The sequence below is a fragment of the Dama dama genome, chromosome 3 (assembly GCF_033118175.1).
Source record: "Dama dama isolate Ldn47 chromosome 3, ASM3311817v1, whole genome shotgun sequence".
NCBI lineage: Eukaryota > Metazoa > Chordata > Mammalia > Artiodactyla > Cervidae > Dama > Dama dama.
In genome coordinates, this window is record NC_083683.1 from 71,090,232 (window position 1) to 71,111,956 (window position 21,725).

Here is a 21,725-nt window from a genome sequence, read left to right on the forward strand (position 1 = left end):
TACAAACTTAAACGGCTAATAACCTTCCGGTCTCACCTACAGCACTAATTTCTCAGAGTAGGTGCAAATGCCGGGCCCAAAGGGTAAAAACATCCCCCTCAAAAGACCTCAAATTTTCGCTGCCTCTTAACACGGTCTCCAACCCTCAGAAAAATGGCGAGGTGGACCCAGGCCCTTAATTCAGAAGTTAGCCCGTCTCCGCAAGTATCAACAGCAGAGGCTTCTGCGGTGCAGTTTCTTGAGCGGACTGGTTTGCTCTCTTTAAGAGGAACCGAAACGCCACTTTACTTTCCGAGACTCTGGACTCCGCACCCTCCGCCTCAGCCTTTCTCCCGCGGTCAACGCGGCCGTTTCTCTGGGAGAGAGTCCGAGGCGCGTGGCGCGGCGGTTAGACGGCCAACGGTTTTCCCCCGCCAGGGGGTAGCGCGGGAGGACCGGCGGGAACCAGTCCTGCCAGAGGCGGCGGACGTAGGGCGGAGCCAGCGCCGGGAAGGATCGCGAAGGAGCTGAGAGGCCCCGCCCTTTCCGTAGATATCTCTAGAAAGCCGCGCAGGAGCCCGAAAACAAAGAGTGCGCACGCGCGGCGGCTAGGCCCGGGCATTTTGCTGCGTCACCAGCCGCCGCCCGGCCTCACCACCCCTCGCTCGCACGCACGCACGTTCATTCTCCGTCCTCGCGCCCGTTTTCCTACACTTTCCTCTTCTCTCCGACCGGAGGAGTCGCTCTCCCCGCGCGGTGCATTCTGGGGAGCCAGGTCGAGCCCGCCGCCGCCGCCGCCGTCGCTTGAGGAAAGCGAGAAGAGGCCGCGACTGGGGAGAAGACGCCGGAGTCGCCACCGGAGAGGACTCGCCTGCCGAGGAGCTGCCGCCGGAGAGGCCCGCCCACCCGTTCGCCCGTCCCCCTGCCCCGTTCACGATGTGAGTGCGAGACCCCGCCGACAGAAGGTCGTCCGGGAGGGAGGCCGAGGCCGCGCGGGGGGCTGCCGGGAAGCCGTCCCTTCCCCTCCCCCGCTTTCGTCCCCCTCGGCTTTAGTCCTCGGTGGAAATCGTTCTTGCCTGGGGGTGGGAGGTTCATTATCCTAGTTCCGGTTACCGTTGGCGGGTGGAGGACATTTTTCCTCCGATGTCCGCTTCCCCCACCTCTAAACTGGCCTTTTGGCTTCCTCGTGCCGGAAATCCCACTTACCCCTCATCGGCTGGGCGGGCCGCTCGTAACTCGGTAACTTAGCCGTAGGCCTTAATCTCCCGTGAGCTTTTGACCACGCGGGCGCCCTGGAGGCGTGGACCCTCGTGGGCCTCTGCTCTGCTCCAGGGGCAGTTGGCCCTGTCGCTCTGTGATGCTGGAACTAGGCCCGGGGCCAAGTGCACCTGCGGTGGGTGCTACCACGAGGCTGCTGGGGCTCGTCGTAGAGCACCACGCGGCCCTCCCCCGCGAGCGACAGGTACTTCTAGGCGACTGGAGGGATGCCATACCTTCTTCGCAACTTAACTTCCCTCTCGGGTGTCGTGATTGCTTGAGTGTGGTCTTTCCAGACTTCCTTCTGACTCCAGCCTCGCTAAGGGAGTGAAGGTTGCCAAAACCTAATCGTGTCCCTGGCAGCGAGGAATTACCATTGAGCGGGGAGTTCTGCACGTGTTGGAGCCGAGAGATACTTGTGGACATTTTCTGTGTTCTATATTAAACTTTAGGCGAGCTTTCGTTATCCTAGCTTAATTTAAGGATGAAACAGGTATGTTATTACCTTGGCTCAAATTTGTTTACCTGAGGTGACTAGATACTTTAGAAGTTTTATGATACAGGGAAACCTTGATTTTAACCAAATTAGAATTCTTGGCACCGCCACTTTCAGCCTTTAAATTTTTCTCAGGGAAAGCTTTACCTTTTCAGATGTGAGAGTTTTTTGGCACTAAATGCTTCCTAAAAATTGCATATGGAGAGCAATTGAGGGGAACAATTTTTATTCCTGGAAAAAATAATGTACTTTGAAGGGTTTACTTAATAATATTAAGGTGAGTATGTTTAGTTAGACATCTAAATGGATATGGGAAAAAAACAGCAGAGCCAGTTAACGATGGAAAATAAGCCTTAAGAAGAAGGCGTGTATTTTTGTAAAGTAATATGTTAGAATTTGGAAGAATTCCTACACCCCCAAAAGTATATAATAGATTTTAATCTACGTAGTTTGTGTTTTACCCTGAGAAATCCGTATTCCAGATAATGTACGAGGATTGTCAAGTTTTAAAACTGAGAACATGAATCCTCACATAAGGCATTACCAACTTTTAATAGGTTAATGTAGCCAAGCAAATCTTTTCACGAAGAAATAGTACGTTGAATATGGTTTGAAATAGAGACACTCTGGGAGGTCATATGAAATAGTTAAAATAGGTAAGAGATATTAAGTATTGTAAATAGATTAAGAACTCGGGAAAAGTGTAACAATCACTTTCTAAAAGCAGTCTGTCTATAGTTAAGAATGCTACTTACAAAATGAGTGTTTTGAAGAGTCCAGGTAAATCTCATTCTTTTTAAGATAACTCCATATATAGCCTCTTGCAAATTCTTTAGGAGATCTTATTAATGACTGAATGAATTTACAAGATGAGTATTGGTCTGCTGTAAACATTGTTTTAGTTGTGGAGAAAGACATTTTTGCCAGACATCTCAAGGGTTTAGGGTCTGCTTTTTATTATTTCTTAGCTCTTCAGTCGTCATTTCCTAGGTAAATTTCTTTCAGTCAAGTTTTTAAACTTTTGTCGAGTAGTTTGCATAGAAGTGAAGTCTCTCTGTCGTGTCCGACTCTCGGACTGTAGCCTATCAGGATTCTCCATCCATGGGATTTTCCAGGCAAGAGAACTGGGATGGGTCTCCATTTCCTTCTCCAAGGGATCTTCCCGACCCAGAGATCGAGCCCAGGTCTCCCGCATTATAGGCAGACGCTTTACCGTCTGAACCACCAGGGAAGTCATCCTCCTACCTTGGAGAAAGCTGGGAATTGAGGACCTCTCCTCTGTTTGAGACCCACACAAATCCCCTGCAGGGGGTGCTACTTTACTTTTTCTTTTTTAATCTATTGTAGCTGGTTTTCATTTAAGTTGGACCTATTAACAAGAGAGGGAGTGAAATGTTTAGATTTGAGCTATTTGAAGTCATTCTTTCCAATGTCTTTTACTTAAATTATTACACTGTCCAGAAACATACTGTGACTATTGTTACCATTGGTTAACATCCTACTTACTTTGCCATCATTCAGCTTTGTAAGATTGTTCCCAAAATAAAGTCCATCTGTTTTCAATCTCCAAAACAAGTGGTAATAATGACCATACAGCATATGGTTAATTTCTATAAGCTAAGAGTAACTGATGATGATGGCTTTTGTTCAGTGTTGATTTCCTAACCACTGTAACCTGGCAACTGGATTTTCTTTTTGTTTTTTTTTTTTCTGTGTTTGCACTAGAAGGCAGTAGAAGCAAAGTGACAGATCACTTGAGTGCAGACCAGTATGTATTGTTAAAATTTTCCTGTTGAATTGTGTTTAACGATCTTCTAGAACCTGTATCATTGTGGGGTCATAGGTGGTTAGTGATAATTGCTTCCCAGGAAAAAATCCCTTTGTAATATCAACTGTTAGAATCAATCTAGTTCTGAAACACTACATTGAAAATTGTTGTATCTAGTGTATTTTAAAGTCTTTTTAGTTGCTGTGTAGATTGGCAGTGATAGATTTTACATTGAAGCGGACTTCCCCAGAACACCTTTGAACTTTTGGTTTTCCAGGAAGATGCTACTTCACCTGTGTTGTATTCCAGAGCCAAATAAAACGTGTTGTTGTGAATTTTCTGTGCCATAGTTGATCTTCTCATGTACCCATAGTTGATTGCCAGAAAGTGTTTGTCAGGGCTCCTTACACCTCAGTATGCTTAATTATCTTTGTGTACTGAAAGGATGTAAGTCATAGAGGTGTTTTTTAAATTTTGAGTATTATTACAAGGTTTAGTTCTTCAACTAGGATTTGAACCTAGAATCTTTGACAAAGTTTTTTTCCCCCCACTTTATGAAAAGGGAGAATAATTCTCCAAGTGGTTCTTTTATTTCCAATAAGTAATCATGTCTGTAGCTCAGTTTTATTATCTAATATAACTGCTTCTATTAAAACCTTGCCATTTCCTGAGATATGAGGCTCTGAAGTCTGTAGTGGAAGCAATGCGAGATTGACCTTACTTCAGTTTTCTTTGTATGAAGAAAAATTAAAAATTTTACCTGGTTTGACAGTGTTGAAAGGATGTGTGCACAAAAGTGGGAATGTGAGAGAGTCATAGAGTTGCTGGGAAGAAAGGCACTACGTTGGGGTGGGAATAGTGTATTTAAGAACACATTCGCCTTTGTATTTTAGAGTGGTAATTACCAAAGAAAGGAACTAGCACAGAGGTTCACAGACTTGATTGGTTCACTCCTCCGTGGTGTCTTGGTAGTGTTTCTGTTTTTGTTGTTAACTGTTTTAAGTTTTGGGGTTGGTTAGTTTTTTAATGGTGCTGCTAGCTGCCAAATGGCATAACCTAGCAGTTGTGTTTATTAGGTAGTTGGAGCCAAACAACGTAAATGCTTTGTCCTAACAACTCTTAACTCTTTGGAAAACTAATACATATAAATTGTGAGAAAAATGTAGTTTCTTGTATAATTATGGTTATTAGTGGAAGATGTCTGCCTTTTGGGCACTCTATAACTTGTTATACCTTGAAATCAGATTGGATACTTCCATCTCAATTCCTCATTGATTTTTTTGTTTGTTTTTGGTTTGTTTGTTGTATTATTTTGTTAGTTTTAAATTAGAACAGCCTCCAGAAATTCAGCTTTGCAAAGGTGAAACTTAGTGGAGAAGAGGGATATAGTGCAATCTACTGTTGAAACTGAGCTACTTGGTATCTTGACTGAAGCTGAGTATCGCTGAATCCCTTTTAAATTTGAAGTCTTCTGTGGCAGCTCTGTAAATTGTCCCATAGAGCTGTGATCCATCTTGGCGCTCAGTTTGGGAATCACTGGACTTGTATGTATGTTCAGGTCATTTTTACAGAAAATCTTACATAGTAGTGCAACTGCCATACAGAAGATCTGAAAATACGAGAAGCATATCAGGGTTTCTATCAGCAAAGAATATGTGAAAGAGAGTTTGGTTTTAGATGTTTATAGGCACGACTTTTGATAATACTTAACTGGAACTGATTTCTTTTTTAGCAGAATATGTTTCCAAAAAAAAAAAAAAATTCATGTTTCCATATCATTCCTCACTTGATACAAACTGAAATAGGTTACCAGTTTCTTTTTTGTAAATGATAGACCAGTTGACAGACTTAAAGTTCAGTTATTCTGACCTTCTGTGACATCTTTTTTAAACTTTTTTTTCAGTTTTTTCCTTTTTTGAATTTTTTTATTTTTAATGTTTATTTGTTCGGCTGTGCCTGGTCTTAGTTCCAGCATGTGGGGTCTAGTTCCCTGATCAGGGATGATAGAACCTGGGCCCCTTTGATTGGGAGTGTGCAGTCTTAGCCTCTGGACCACAGGGAAGTCCCTGTAATTTTTCTAGATGCTTGAAAATACTCTAGATATATTAAAAATGAGTCATTCTAGTCTTGAAGAAGCTTTCATTTACTAGAAATGTTCAGTTTATCCTCTAAACATAGAGTATATTGACTACATTAAGTAAAAAAATTTAGTTTTCTGACTACTATTGTATCTTAGAATTCAAAGTGATCTTTTAATTCAAACAAACCTCATGTTCCATTAAAAATGAACTCATAGGGAACTATCATTACTTCTGAATAAAGTATGTGAGGTTGTTTGTCATGATGTATCTTACAATTAAATACACAGATGAGTTAACCTTTCAAAGTGCTAACCAACACGAGTATCTTATGGTGTATCACATATTTATGCTTTAAGAGAGATAAGCCATAACTAGTCATGGATCTGAACCATCTACCCCCATGTTTCATAGAAGACTTTTGGGCTAAATGTCATCCAGCTTGAATGTGAGCTTTTAGATTCTATTAACTGAGACTTTGCTCTATTGGGGGAAATCTGGAAAAGAAGTACCACCAAATGAGTATATACCCTCAAGTTACATGTGACTTGTTTGTGAGCCCTTTATTAGGGAAATTTTATTTTGGGAATATTTATTAGTTATAATTTGATCAGACTGATCTTTCTCTTAATTGAATGATTACCATAGATTCTCTTTTAAAAGATTCTGCCATTTTCTTCTCCCCTCCATTTTTTTTTAACATCCAAAGAAATTGGCCTTTCAGTAAAAGAGTAATGCTTTGACTTTTCCTACTTGATTAATTTCTATATGTGCGCATCAGTTGAAGATAAAACCTAATACTTTTTTTTTTTTAATTTTTTATTTATTTTTGGCTGTGCTGGGTCTTTGTTGCTACATGGGTTTTTGTCTAGTTGCATCCAGCAGGAGGGCTGCTGCCTAGTGGCAGTGCCTGGGGTTTTCCTTGCAGTGGCTTCACTTGTTGGGGAGCGTGGGCTCTAGTAATGGCACATGGGCTCAGTAGCTGTGGCTCTCACACTTCAGAGCACAGACTCAATAGAGTCTGCACAGGCTTAGTTGCTCTGCGCCACGTGGAATCTTCCTGGACCAGGGATCGAACCTGTGTCTCTTGCATTGGCAGGCAGATTCTTTACCACTGAGCCCCAAGGGAAGCCCAGATTTATCTTTTCAAAATGGACTTAGTACTTGGGCTGTGCCAGGTCTCAGTTGTGGCACATCGTGTCTCCAGTTTTCATTGTGGCATGTGGGATCTTCAGTTGTGACATGCGGGATCTTTTAGTTGTGGCATGTGGGATCTTTAGTTGAGGTGTGTGGTATCTAGTTCCCTGACCGGGGTTTGAACCTGGGTCCCCTGCATTGGGAGCATGGACCAAAACTTAACACATTTAACAGTATTTGTTTTATCACAAACATTATTGTTATTTAGCATGTGCTCATATCACATTTTTCAGCCCCTTGAGTACTTTTACAAAAGTAGAACATTTTTTGTTTTGTTTTTTGGCCAAGCTGTGCCGCATGCAGGATCCTGCCCAAGGATTGAACCCGTGACCCCTGCGTTGGGGAGATGACGTCTTAACCACTGGACCACTAGGGGAAGTCAGTGGTGCGTCCATTTTTTTAAAGGGAGATGTGCCCTTCCCTGAGAGCTCAATGGTAAAGAATTTGCCTGCAATGCAGGAGATGTGAATTTGATCTCTAGGTTTGGAAGATTTTCTGAAGTAGGAAATGGCAACCCACTCCGATATTCTTGACTGGAAAATCATGAACAGAGGAGCCTGGTGGGCTACAGTCCGTGGGGTTGCTAAAAAGTCAGACACCATTGAGCAGCTAAGCAACATATGTATACTTAGAGCTGATTCACGTTGTAAGATAGAAATCAACACAACATTGTAAAGACTGATTTTCCAATTTAAAATAAGGAGAGATGTGCTTGTTTTCCCACAAACCATAGTTACGATGCACCAGATTCTAGTATGTTAAAAGCAGTATTTGGGAACAAATGTGGTTTCCACTCTGTCATTCTAAGACAAACTAAGAAATTCTAGTCAAAACTACAGAGGAGAATTTTAGGTTATGCAAATTTTAATTGTTCGAATGACATAGCCCTAAATATTGAACTTGAAAATACTTGGCAGAAGGACTTGGAATGTCCCACTTCAGGGATTTTGGGTGGTGGTATAGTTAGTGGCTCATTCACATAATGCATAGAGAGATGAGAAAGATTTTGCATCTATGTTAGTATTAAAAAATGGATTAACAGGCTTGAATGGTAGTGTGGGATTTTGCCAGGGTTTGTGTAAGACTACAGATAAATCCAACATAATTTAGATGCTAGAATTTAAAATCAACCTTTCTCTGGGTTAATAGGAAAAACGAGTAATGTGATATGATCCTCACAGAAGACAAAAAGGAATTTCATAAACACTTGGTTTGCCTTTCAAGTGAGTGAATATGTGTGCCTGTTACTGTTTAGGTTAAGGGTAGGATTTCCTCTCTTGTATTTTCTGATGGTTTAGATCGGGGTCACTTGGTAAATATTAGGATTTACAGGCCACGACTATCCCTGTCTCACATTCTTATTTTTGCAACTCTTAAACATTACAGAAGTTAGGACTTCCCTGGTGGCGCAGTGGATAAGAATCTGCCTGCCAGTGCAGGGGACATAGGTTCATTCCCTGGTCCAGGAAGATTCCACGTGCTGTGGAGCATCGGAGCCTGTGCACCACTACTGCTGAGCCCACGCTCTGCAGCAGAGAGCAGCCTCGCTCAGCACAGCCAGAGAAAGCCTGCACAGAGCAGTGAAGACCAGGACGACCAAAAACAGTGATTTATTCATATATGTATGCGTATGTGTATATATACCCCAAATGGCTCCTGGGCCAGCCTCCGATTTGGATCATTTGATTTTGCTTTTATTGTCTGGTAAATGATTGTATTAGTTTGCTAGGGCTGCCATAGCAAAGTACTAGAGGAAGAGTGATTTAAACAGTAAAAATTTTTTCCTTACAATTCTGGAGGGTGGTTAGTCCAAGATCAAGGTGTCAGAAAGGTTGGTTTCTTTTGAAGCCTCTCTACTTGGCTTGCAAATGGCCTTCATCTATCTTCACAGGGTCTTCCCTCTGTAATGGTCCTAATCTTTTGTAAAAAAATTAATTTATTTTTAAAATTAATTTTATTGAAGTACAATTGCTTTACAGTTCAGCACGGTGAATCAGTTACGTGTGCACATGCCCTCTTTCTTTCAGATTTCCTTCCCGTTTAGGTCACCACAGCCCCCTGTGCTACACGACAGGTTCTCATTAGTTGTCATTTTATATGCAGTCGTGTGTATATGTCAGTCCTCATCTCTCAGTTCTTCCCTCTACTCCCTTCCCTGCTTGGTAACCATAAATTTGTTCTCTACATCTGACTCTCTCTGTGTTGCAAATAAGTTTTTCTGTACCATTTTTCTTCATATATAAGCGATATTATACTTATTTTTCTCTTTCTGACTTCCCTCTGTATGACAAACTCTAGGTTCAGTCATGTCTCTACAAATGGTGTTATTTCATTCCTTTCTACAGCTGAGAGTAATATTTCATTGTATATACCTATCACATTTTTTTTAATCAGTTCTTCTATGGACATTTAAGTTGCTTCTTTGTAACTATTCTGATCTCTTACAAGGACATTAGTCATACTGCATTATGGCCCACTCTAAGACCTCATTTTACGTTAAAGACCGTGTCTCCAAATAAAGTCACATGAGGTTTAGGACTTAACATAGGAATTTGGGAGTTTAGGACTTAAGCATAGGTATTTGGGACACAATTCGGGCCGTAACAATGATGTAAATCTAGATTACAGAATGTGAATTCAAGGAAAGAAGAAAGATTCTCCCTGATTCCACTGTCCTTGGTATGAACAGAAACTGAGGAGTTTATGTACTTGGTTTTTGATAGAGCCGCCAGGTCACCAGTGGTGCTTCTCCTCCATTACTAGAGGTTCTTAATGCATAACTCCACTTTAAGAAGGTAAATACTCTACTTTAACATGGTAAATGATACTGTTAACTATTTCAGATTATGTTGTTAAATTGGCTGGAAAAGCGTGTTTACCAGTATTGAAATAGCCATTGGTAAACATGATGGGAGAAGAATCTTCTCATTAATCAGGTTTATTCAACATTGTAATAAGTCACCTTGGGCCAATAAAAATTGATTTTTTTAAAAATCTGGGTAGTTGTTTTTAGCGTTACTACACACACACACACACACACACAAATCTGGGTAGTTGTTTTTAGCGTTAACACACACACACACCTGCCCCAAACAGGAAAGGTAGAATATTTCAATGAATTCTTCAGAAACCCATTATTCAGTCTCAACCTTTCTCAGTACAGGTTATTCTTATTTTATCTACCCCCCTCCCTTTCCCCCAGTGGATTTTATATTGAAGAAAATCCCAGACATGTTCCTTTAAATAAGGAGCATCTGCAATCTGGATACCTTTGGCAACGGGCAATTCTTGTTTACGAAAACAACAATTTCTAAAACTTGAGAATAACTGACAGTTGGACAATAAATCCTAGACAAGATTTTCTGGGCTGTAGCTATTGCAGTCTTTGTTGTTTTGTGTCTTTTTTTTTTATTATTTTTTATTTATTTTTTTTTGTTTTGTGTCTTAACTGAATGGAAAAGATTGATCTTTCTTTTTAAATAACACAGTTTCGCCATTAGACTATGTTGCTCTAAAGAAACAAACCATTCTATGTCAAAACCATTTAATATCATTTTTCTAAAGTGTGAAAATAATAAATCCGTCTACCCTTAGCAGTTTGAACATTTAGCAGGTCATTGCCACGTTGCTTTTTCTCTCCTCCTTTCCTTTTTTTTTTTTTCCTTAATTATTTTAAAGCAAGCCTCATGTACTTCTCCCTTTAATCTTGAGTGGAAATTCTTTTTTTTCCTATTGTAGAGCAGTACTTTTCACACCTAATAAAAGTATCAGTTTTCACATTGTCTAATATTCTGTCCGTATCTAGGACAGGTTTCCACCGTTTCAGGAATCTTTTATATTCACTTTGAATCGAGATGCATACCAGATTTACAAATAGTGCTTGTTCGATAGTTCTTAGGTCTCTTTTAATCTAGAACAGTTAAGTTCTAGATTGCAATGAATCATGTTGATCAAATCAGGAGGAAAATGTCTGGTTGTCCCACTTTTGGTGATGCTGAGATCATACATTCTTTATCTGCTATTCATCTAATCATTACTCATGGTCCTGTTTATTGATGAATAATTGCCAAATCAGTATAAACATTGAAAAATGGTGGTTTTATTTTTTGTTTTTGCCTCTCACATTTTATTCCACACCAGAGCTAGAATTCTGTAAGGAAGCTTCCTTTGTGAAATGGTCCTATTCAGGTATCATGAATAAAGATTCATAAAGGGGACTGCCCCGGTGGTCCAGTGGTAAAGAATCTTCCTGCCAATGCGGAGGACGTCGGTTCTCTCTGACCTGGAAAGAGTCCACATGCCACAGGGCAGCTGAGCTTGTGGGTCACAGCTGCTGAGCCTGCGCTCCGCTGGAGCAGAAGTGGGGCCCGCACACCCTGGAACTTGCGCTTCTGCAGCAGGAGAAGTCTGAGCACTGCGCCTGGAGCGTAGCCCCTACTCACCCTGCAAATAGAGAAAGCCTGAGAGCAGCAAGGAAGACCCAGTGCAACCAAAAATAAAATATAAAGGAGTAAAATTTAAAGATTCATGAAGGGAAAAGAGGATAGATGCCTGTTCTTTCTTCTTAGTTGCCTTTTTGTAAATAATTGGAGCTATATCATCTTCTGGTGATCTAGAATTGTGGGTAGTTTTTTAATCAATGTAAATTTGGAGTATTTATAGTCAGTGTATTTGGATCAATTTGCAGTCCTTCTTTCAAATTGTCACTGGCCAAGGAGAGAGACACCCTACTTTTTTTGCCTCAAGTGGGCAAAACATTGTTTTTATTTTTATTTGTTTAAATTTTGGCTGCGCTGGGTCTTCCGTTGTAGCATGTGGCGGCCTCTCTGCTGTGTGCAGGCCTATCGTTGCAGAGCCCCGGGCTCAGTAATTGTGGTTAGTGGGTTTAGTTTCCCTGAGTCATATGGGATCTTAGTTTTCCAGCCAGAGCTCAACCCAAGTTCCCTTCAAAGGAAGATTCTCAACCACTGGATCACTAGAGAAGTTCCAACACATTATTGACCAAAGAGATATTAATTTGTTTTATTGTTTAGTTCCTAAGTCATGTTTGACTCTTTGGGCCACCATGGACTGTAGCCTGCCAGGCTCTGTCCATGGGATTTCCCAGGCAAGAATACTAGAGTGGGTTGCCAATTCCCTATTCAGGGCATCTTCCTAGCCCTGGGATCGAACCTGCGTCTCCTGCGTTGGCAGGCAGGTTCGTTACCACTGAGCCATCTGGGAAGCCCAAACATTTCTTACCCAACATTATTGATCAGAGATGTTTAAATATTCACTTACATAATGAATTTCCAGCCACTGGTGTTTTTGCAAAAATTTCCTAGTCAATAATGAGTTAACAAATACTAAATATTTTCCGTTAAAGGGCAAACATGGGGGGAATTCTTTTTCAGTCCAGGGATTAGGACTTCTGGTGCTTTCATTGTTGAAGACCCATTTGATCTCTGGTTGGCAAACTAAGATCCCACAAGCTGCATAGAAAAGGCCAAACATGTTACCACATATTGAGAAAGCTGTTTGGGCAAGAAAATGAACTAGAGGTAATGTGTGGCCTATTGGAACCTATTAATAAACTCCTAAATCATTTATTTTATGTACCTTGACATGGTAACATTAGAAGTTGTTCTTTTTATTGTTTTTAGTCCACAGAAGTTTGGTTCTTTTTCAAAGTGAAGTGAAGTTGCTCAGTCGTGTCCGACTGTGTGCGACTCCGTGGACTGTGGTCTACCAGGATTCTCCATCCATGGGATTTTCCAGGCAAGAGTACTGGAGTGGGTTGCCATTTTCTTCTCCAGGGGATCTTCCTGACCCAAGGATCGAACCCAGGTCTCCCGCATTGTAGGCAGACGCTTTACCGTCTGAGCCACCAGGGAAGTCATAGACATTTTTCAGAGATATTTTTAAATCCTACCCCCCCACCCAAAAAATAAAAATAAAAAAATAAATCCTACCCCCGTCTGCTAGTAGATGCCTAAAGAAATAGCTGTTACTCTTGCTGATTTGTTGGTATTCAGGCTTTGGAATTGCTGTTGATAATTTTTTTCTTTTATATTTATTTACCTGTGCTGGATCTTAGTTGTGGCTTGTGGAATCTAGTTCCCTGACCAGGAATCAAACCTGATGTCCTGCATGGGGAGCTTGGAGTCAGCCCGTGGACCACCAGGGAAGTCCCATCATTAATAATTTTTAATTTCAGATCTGGTATCAGTGTTTCCAGAGTAGTGTGTGGCGACTAGTTTAACCATTCACAAGTTTAACCATTGTGTAAGAATATTAATGAGCTGTGGCTGTAACTTTTTAGAACTTGAAACGGTTACACCTTAGGATTGGGAATTTCGGAAGCAAACAATTCCTTTATGTTGAGTTGATTTGTGAGTAGTGTTTAAACATATAACTAATTTGTTTAAAAGTTTTGGGTTTATAGAAAAGTTTCAAAACCACAAATAATTCTGTAACTTTGATTTTTAGGTGATCAAAGTGGCACATACTTATTTTTAAAAAGTAATTGCACCCAAAATGCAAAATAAAAGGTTTTTTAAATAATTGGAACAGTTGAGATTGATATGGCTCTATTTCCTTTCTTTTCTCTTTCTGGCTCATGCTTTAGAGGCAAGTGCTGTTAATCTACCTATTCTTCGTGCGTGCATGCCTGTGTGTATGTGTGTGTGAATTATTCTTGCAGTTTTTATGAGTGTGTAAATATTTATTGAAGTAACCTGTCTTGGCCTTGAAGATAACAAAAAATTTTATTTACCACATGTAATGTGTGTGTGTGCACTCAGTATTGTCTGACTCTCTGTGATCCCATGGACTCTAGCCCACCAGGATCCTCTGTCCATGGGATTTTCCAAGCAAGAATACAGATTGGGTCGTCATTTCATGTTTCAGGGGATCATCCCTACCCAGGGATCAAACTCATGTCTTTTTGCATCTCCTGCATTGGCAGGTGGATTCTTCACCACTAGCACCACCTGGGAAGCGCTTATAATCTTTACTGCCTATTAATTAACCATATTTGACTGTATTTGTTTCTAGCAGATTTTTAGCTATATTCTAAAACATAGTTTTTAATGGATGAGTAGAGCTTTAGGCAGAACTTTAAAATGCTGTCATTTCTCATACTTTTAAAAAATTCCCCCCACAGTTTTCTAGAATTGTAAATAGAAATGTTGCATACTGTATTTCAGATGACAGTGAGTTAGTTCTTTTTAATCCTGTGAAGTTGAATTTTTAAGAGTAGGACTGTAAAGAAGCAGCACACAAGTTTTAACAGGGCTACCTAAATGGTGGTTAACTCCATTGAACATTTTGGTTCTCATGTTTTAAAATCCCTTCCTATGATGAAACCGTATCATTGCATTTTAACCTGAAATGCAGCTGTTAGGGAAAAAACATATTAATAGTTCACATTTGAAATTGTAATATACTGCCTCAGAATAATGCTCTGATGGAGAAGTATGTTACTTACATGCTAAATTTTGGAGGTTATGTAAATACCCACTTAGTGAATCTCCGCTTAACTTTGTCTAATTTTATCTCATTATAGGCAACCTGCTTCTGCAAAGTGGTACGATCGGAGGGACTATGTCTTCATTGAATTTTGTGTTGAAGACAGTAAAGATGTTAATGTAAATTTTGAAAAATCAAAACTTACATTCAGGTAAATTACCATTTTTACATCGTTGGGTGAAAAAACTTGTTTCAGACAGCTTGAATAGCTTTCATTTGCTTGTTTTGTGTTTTCTCTGAAGTTATTACTAATTTTTACCTCTTTGAAGAGACTTCATTTCCCCCCCTTTTTTTTTTTTTTTGTACAGTTGTCTTGGAGGAAGTGATAATTTTAAACATTTAAATGAAATTGATCTTTTTCACTGTATTGATCCAAATGTAAGTAGTTTTGAAACTTTAATCCCGATTTAAATTGTGAGGAAATGGACATAATTTAAATACTCATTTTAGAGATAAATACTAGTTCTTAACAGTTCAGAGGCTAAATATAATTATATGGTTTGCATTATTTTCCATCTTGTAACTAGTACTCTGCATATTATTTTTGTTGTCATCAATGTTTGGACTCAGGACAGTACTGTCTTTTTTAACCTTTTTAAAATTGCAGTGTAGTTAATGTAAGGACAGTACTCTTGATGCTTGTCTTATTTAAGCATAGATGTAGCTAAGTATGTTCTATGCTTACACCGTGTTTACTAGTTCAAACTTTCTGTGCTATTCACCTTATTCAGAGGAGGGAAAAAATGATCATTTTACTATTGGATAGCTTACAAAATCTTCAGTAGCCTAGGGGATGTTTCAGGGTGTAGGGAAAGAAAGGAGGAAAGAAATGACAACAAGCAACTTTGTATCCTATGTTGATACTAGAGAGTTTTAACAGTGTGATAACACTTATTTTGTTTTAGGATTCCAAGCATAAAAGAACGGACAGATCGATTTTATGTTGTTTACGAAAAGGAGAATCTGGCCAGTCATGGCCAAGGTTAACAAAAGAAAGGGCAAAGGTAGGTTTCTTTTCCTTTTTTTGAAAGTTAGGTATTTTTAAATAATTAAAGATACATTGACATCAAACTCAAAAAAGTTTGTGCCCAGCAAAGAAAACCATCAATAAGATGAAAAGACAACCTACTTAATGGGAAAATATATTTACAAATCGTATCTGATAAGAGGTTAATATCTAATGTATATGAGGAACTCCTACAACTCGGCAACAAAAATCCAATTAAAAAAGCGGCATACATCTGCCATACTCCAATATAAAATAAAAATTAAACAACAGAGGAGCAGGTGGAGCAGTTCCCTGGTGACGAGGATTCCAGGCTTTCATTGCCTTGGCCCAGGTTCATCACTAATTATTAGAGAGATGCAAATTAAAACCGCAATGAGATATCATCTTCTAACTGTTAGAATGGCTAATGTCAGGAAGGCCAAAAGAAATGCTGTTGTTGGGATTATAAACGGGTGTGGCCACTATGGAAAATCGTATGGAGATTCTCAAAAAATTAAGCGTAGAACTACCGTATGATAGAGACACAGAAATACAAAACAGACTTTTGAACTCTGTGGGAGAATGTGAGGGTGGGATATTTCAAAAGAATAGCATGTATACTATCTATGGTGAAACAGATCACCAGCCCAGGTGGGATGCATGAGACAAGTGCTCGGGCCTGGTGCACTGGGAAGACCCAGAGGAATCGGGTGGAGAGGGAGGTGGTGGGGGGGATCGGGATGGGGAATACATGTAAATCTATGGCTGATTCATATGACAAAACCCACTGAAATGTTGTGAAGTAATTAGCCTCCAACTAATAAAAAAATTTAAAAAAAAAGAAAAAAAGAAAAAAAAAGAACTACCATATGATCTAGGCATTCCACTTCTGGGTGTTTATCTGAAGAACATAAAAACACTAGTTGGAAAAGATGAATGCCGTCTCTATTCATTGCAGGGTTATTTAAAATAACCAAAATATGGACGCAGCCAAAGTATCCACTGATGAATGAATAGTAAACCGATGTGTGTGTGTGTCTGTTCAGCGGATTAGTAGTTAACCGTTTTGAAAGAATAAAATCTTGCCATTTGCAGCAACATGGATGGACCTTGAGGGTAATAAATAAAATGAGTCAGAAGGAAAAAGACAAACCTAATTTTAAAAAATACAACAAACAAAACTAAAAGACACATACAGAGAACAGATTGATGGTTACCAGCAGGGGAGGAGGAGTTGAAGGGGTGGATAAAGGGGTGTTGCTGCTTAGTCGCTTCAGTCGTGTCCGACTCTGTGCGACCCCATAGACTGCAGCCCACCAGGCTCCCCCGTCCCTGGGATTCTCCAGGCAAGAACACTGGAGTGGGTTGCCATTTCCTTCTCCAATGCATGAAAGGAAAAGTGAAAATTAAGTCGCTCAGTCGTCTCTGACTCTTAGTGACCCCATGGACTGCAGCCTGCCAGGCTGCTCCGTCCATGGGATTTTCCAGGCAGGAGTACTGGAGTGGGTTGCCATTACCTTCTCCAACATAAAGGGGTACAAGGAGTCAATTTTATAGTGACAGACAATAAGTGGACTTGGAAGGGAATCACTTTGTAGTTGTATACAGGTGTCGAGTGACAATGTTATACACCTGGAACTGGTATTTTTAAAAATTGGTATGAAGAATTATAGTGTGTTTATTTCATGGCATAATACTATTAAGGCCCTGTGTTCCATATGCTTTTCTCTACTTTGAGATTTATTATTGTTAATACTGAGGACGGTCAGAATAAGATCAGTCACTAATTGATGCAGGCTCTTTTGCATTCAAGTTCAGTTCAGTTCAGTTGCTCAGTGTCCAACTCTGTGACCCCGTGAATCGCAGCACGCCAGGCCTCCCTGTCCATCACCAACTCTTGGAGTTTACTCAAACTCAAGTTCATCGAGGCGGTGATGCCATCCAGCCATCTCATCCTCTGTCGTCTCCTTCTCCTCCTGCCCCCAGTCCCTCCCAGCATCAGGGTCTCTTCCAGTGAGTCAACTCCTCGCATGAGGTAGCCAAAGTAAAGACTTAAAGTATAAATTACTCAAATATCAGATCAGAGTGTATCATGGTGGTATTTAAAAAATAATAAGTTAAAAAAAAAATAATAAGTTAATTGATTATATGAATCTGAATAGTTTCTATTAATTAAAAAAAAAGGTTTCTGACAACTGAGACTTCATGAAACTATTTACTAATATTAATATATTGCATTTGACTTGACTGATTTTTCTAGTCTGTTGTTTTTTTCTGCTGATTCCATGCCTTGCTAGTGAGTATGAACCCCACAATTCAATAATCTAATCATAGGGTGATATTTGTATTGATCTATAGCTTAATTGGCTTAGTGTGGACTTTAATAATTGGAAAGACTGGGAAGATGATTCCGATGAAGACATGTCTAATTTTGATCGTTTCTCTGAGGTAAGTTCTTTTAAATGCATTCTTCCACCTCCCTCTCAGGATACTTCTTTCTAGTCAGTTTAATTTGGTTTTAAAGGCCTAGTGATATGTAAGGACCTGCATTACTTTACTTTCAAGACTTTTGCAGAAAATCAAGTGAGATTTTAACGGTGGTCATTTAACATTCTTTTATGAGTTTTTAAAAATTAGTGTCAAGTTCTAAATTTGATGTGTAAGGGAAAAAAACTATATGGTCAGTACAACACAGCTGGTTTTTACTGTTTCTTTGAAAACAAAGAGTTAAAAAGTAAGTACCCAACTTCATGTATGCAGTTGCTTATTTAACATCCCTCACATGGCTCTGGCACCTTGATTTCAAAAGAGAGAAGGGAGAAATGATACTCATTCTAAACTGTGCTACTCCTTACCTGTAGTAATTGGTGCCACCATTTACCCAGATGTGCATGTGCCAACTTTTAACACTGTTCTCGTTCTCTGATTCTCTCTATCCAGTATGACATTAACTGCTGTCTTTGTTGTCTGTTTTTAATCTCCTAAGTAAACTCTTAAATGTATTCAGTTCTACATCTATTGCCATCGTGTCTTGACATCTAGTATTCCACTTGGAGCCTTCTAAGTATTTTTCCTGCTCAAAGAAACTTAATCAGTATGTAGTGTCTTCAGATGTAGGAAAACTCTTCACTAGTTACTCATATTATTTGAGAGTAGATGCTCAGGATTTTTATCCTGAAAGGTTTTTGATTCAGTATCTTTTTAAAGTTCCATATGAATTATTTACTCTGCTTGTTTATACCTCTTTACATAATATGTTGCAGTTCTTATACTCTGTTGGTCCCAGTTTAAGTATATAAGAGTATTTTACACAGCCTATATGTTTTCTTTCAAGGATTATGTTTATTTTCTGTTTTTAACTTAGTTACTGGTGTTTAGCTGAATTCAGTATTCAGGCCTTTTATACAAACTAATCAGCCCAAAGGACTTTTAAGTTACCATTGATTCTTCACAATATTTAAAACTACAGTGAGAATACCATAATACATATGCCACTTAGTTGAACATACAGAACTTTACAACTAAAAATAATCCTGTTATTAATCACCAGAGGTACCTGCTATTCAGGATTGTGGTATTTAATTTCTGCATCATATGTACGTATTTTGTTGGATGAATTTTAAAAACTTCACTTTTCTTCAGTGAGAACTTACTCTTCCTACAAAGTTTCAGGATTTTATGTAATTACATAAAATCTACCTTTTCCAGAAAGGAAAACACCTAACTTACCTATAGTTGAATTTTTTTTTAATTGGTGGAAATCTACGGCAGAGCTAAGGTTTATTCTGGAGTATGCAACCTAATAATTAGGGCTTAATTTAACATCATTTTTAAAACTAATTTTTACACTTCGAATAGATGATGAACAACATGGGTGGTGATGAGGATGTAGATTTACCAGAAGTAGATGGAGCAGATGATGTAAGTCTATAAATTCTTTTCTATGTTTAATAAAATAGTAAGAAACAATGTATTTACAGGCTGTTTTATTTAAATCGAGACTGCTTTTTTTTTTGCCATTGGTTGTTTTTTTTCCTAAAAAATATTACAGGGAAAACCAATTCTTTTTTTTTTTTTTTTTTTTTTTAGGGAAAACCAATTCTTTAGAAGTGTTCATTTTAGAGGGATGGATACCTACTAGGAAACAGGTGTCCCATGGATCATTCTTAAAGGGACCACCAGATTTATAGTTCAGAATAATTATTGTACAGAGACATATGCCTTATTCAATTAACAGTTTAGGCAATATTTTGACAAAGTTAAACAGGTTTTAACAGCAGGATGGTCAGAGAGACATACAGTAAACAGATGGATGTTGTGAATCTGTAAGGATATACTGGTCCACTCTTCTCAACATTTTCCCACCTGGCATCCTGTTAACATCTTTAAGAAAGTTTTTCTATCTAGTTTGGAAAATATTTATTTAAATAGTTCAACAGTTAGGATTAGACTTCATTGTTTTCTGTCATTCCAGTGGTCTTTATGTTGAGCCATTTTTCTCTTGCATTAAATGCCAAGAGAGAAACCATTTTATAGAAAAACTCATTTTGATTAGTAGGAAGGAATCAAAGGATGGGCTCTACTCCCTCCAAAAGGCACACATTTTATAGGAGGATACATTGCCCTCCGCTGTGCACACTGTGCGTCTTTAATAACCCTGTTCTTCAGTCCATTGATAAGTTCATGAGACTAATGTGACCACATGTCTCTGCTACTTTGGTCAAAAGGATAGTGCTTCAACTTTAAGACAAACTGTAACTGTTAAAAAAGGGGGGGGGGGCAAACTGTTCAGTTAGCAGATGAATATTTGATCAATTTGGTTGAAATTTTTTATTTCTCTTTCTGCAGGATTCACAAGACAGTGATGATGAAAGTAAGTATCTTTGTAAAAATAAATCTACACAGAGATATTTCACATCAAAGACCAAACTCTCAAAATAAGAGAAGTTACTTGTTTAAAATTCTAAGAAGATCCGTGATTATGGAAGATATGTGACTATTTCTTTATGGCCTCTAACAAATAGCTAAAGCAAAAATTTGAATGATTCAAAGTAGTTGGGTTATTATCCTTGTAATTTATACTAATCTTTTAAAAATCTTTTCAGAAATGCCAGATCTGGAGTAAGGAATGTTGTCATCGCTGGATTTTGAGAAAGAAAAATAACTTCTCTGCAAGATTTCATAATTGAGAGAATTCCTGAGTTGATAGCTCTAAAGGCAGATGCTGTATTTGCCTCCTTTAACCCATTTTTCAACCTGTTTGTTTTTTTAAAGGCTTCACTAAGGGTTGACATGTACCATTGTATGGGGCAGTTTTAAGTCAGCTAAGGCAATAACCTTGTGCATGAACATTTCCCAGATTTCCATGATGCTGTTGAGGTCCTAGGCAATTGACACAGCAGTTGTGATAAATAAAAATCTCACCTAAGTCTCCTTTACTCATAACATAGATACTGACATGATAGGAAGCTCTCTGGCTTAGGGAAAGTAACTAAATTTTAGATTTTAGAACATGGACTCAAAGTGGCTGAAACAATTGGTTGATACTTTAAACTGGTAACATGTTGTTCCTCTGGCATATCCTTCAGGATTGTTCCACTAAAGTTTCATTTTTCAAAAAATTTACTTCACATTATTGTATGTAAGTGATCACTTGTCAGTGTTCAGATGTATCTTAGCTAAAACTAGTGAATGCCCTAACTTAGATGGTTTTGAAGCCTGTACATTTGGTATTGTTTGACCCTTAAACTTTTACATCTCTTAGCATGGAGGACGAAGAAAGGCTGTACATTGTTGCTTGAGAGTCTGTACATTTAGACCAAATTTGTATTTGCACTGTCAGTATGGCAAATGAGTGGAAAAAATGTTAATACACTATTGGATTTTTTTATTCCCCCCCCCTTTTTTTTTTTTATTCAGCTTGTATCTGGGCTGAAAACCTCAATTTATGTTCATGACAGTGAGGATTTTTTTTTTAATGTCTACATTCTTTCTAATAAACTGTTGGAAGACTTCTTGGCTATCCTTTCAAGTGTCTGGTTTACTGTAATTTCATGTATTGCCATTTACTGGAATGGAGTTTTTATTTTTACTTGAGGAAGAATTTGGGAATATTCCTCTGTTTGGGGGAAACAAAGGCTTGCTGTAATGTCACAGAAAACCTTTTAAAAGTGGATCTGTAATAGAACATTGTAGATGCACTTTGCAACAGTTGGAAAAGAAAGTGTTGTGATTTGATTGAAATAAAACTAAATGTGTTGTCCTCCTCTAAATCTTTGAGCTTTCGCATTTTGGCACTTTTTATTCCTTCCAGCTTCTGTGTATTTGTCATAGCATAGAAATGCTTCATATTTCAGTACTTTCTCATGTCAGACACTAAGGACCTTTGTTACAGGCAGTGTTCAAGTGCTGGGGACAGGGGATACAAAGATTAATCCTTCAGGTAATTGTATA

At 38.9% G+C, this 21,725-nt stretch overlaps 1 protein-coding gene across 1 annotated transcript; it reads left to right on the forward strand.

The window, feature by feature from the left end:
• Positions 1 to 554: 554 nt before the first annotated feature.
• On the forward strand, positions 555 to 21,544 carry PTGES3 (prostaglandin E synthase 3). The gene is made up of 8 exons (XM_061131979.1): positions 555 to 917; positions 14,322 to 14,435; positions 14,593 to 14,662; positions 15,190 to 15,288; positions 17,631 to 17,720; positions 19,131 to 19,193; positions 20,121 to 20,145; positions 20,378 to 21,544. Coding segments are annotated over exons 1-8 (483 nt in total). The 5' UTR covers positions 555 to 915; the 3' UTR covers positions 20,398 to 21,544.
• Positions 21,545 to 21,725: the final 181 nt, after the last annotated feature.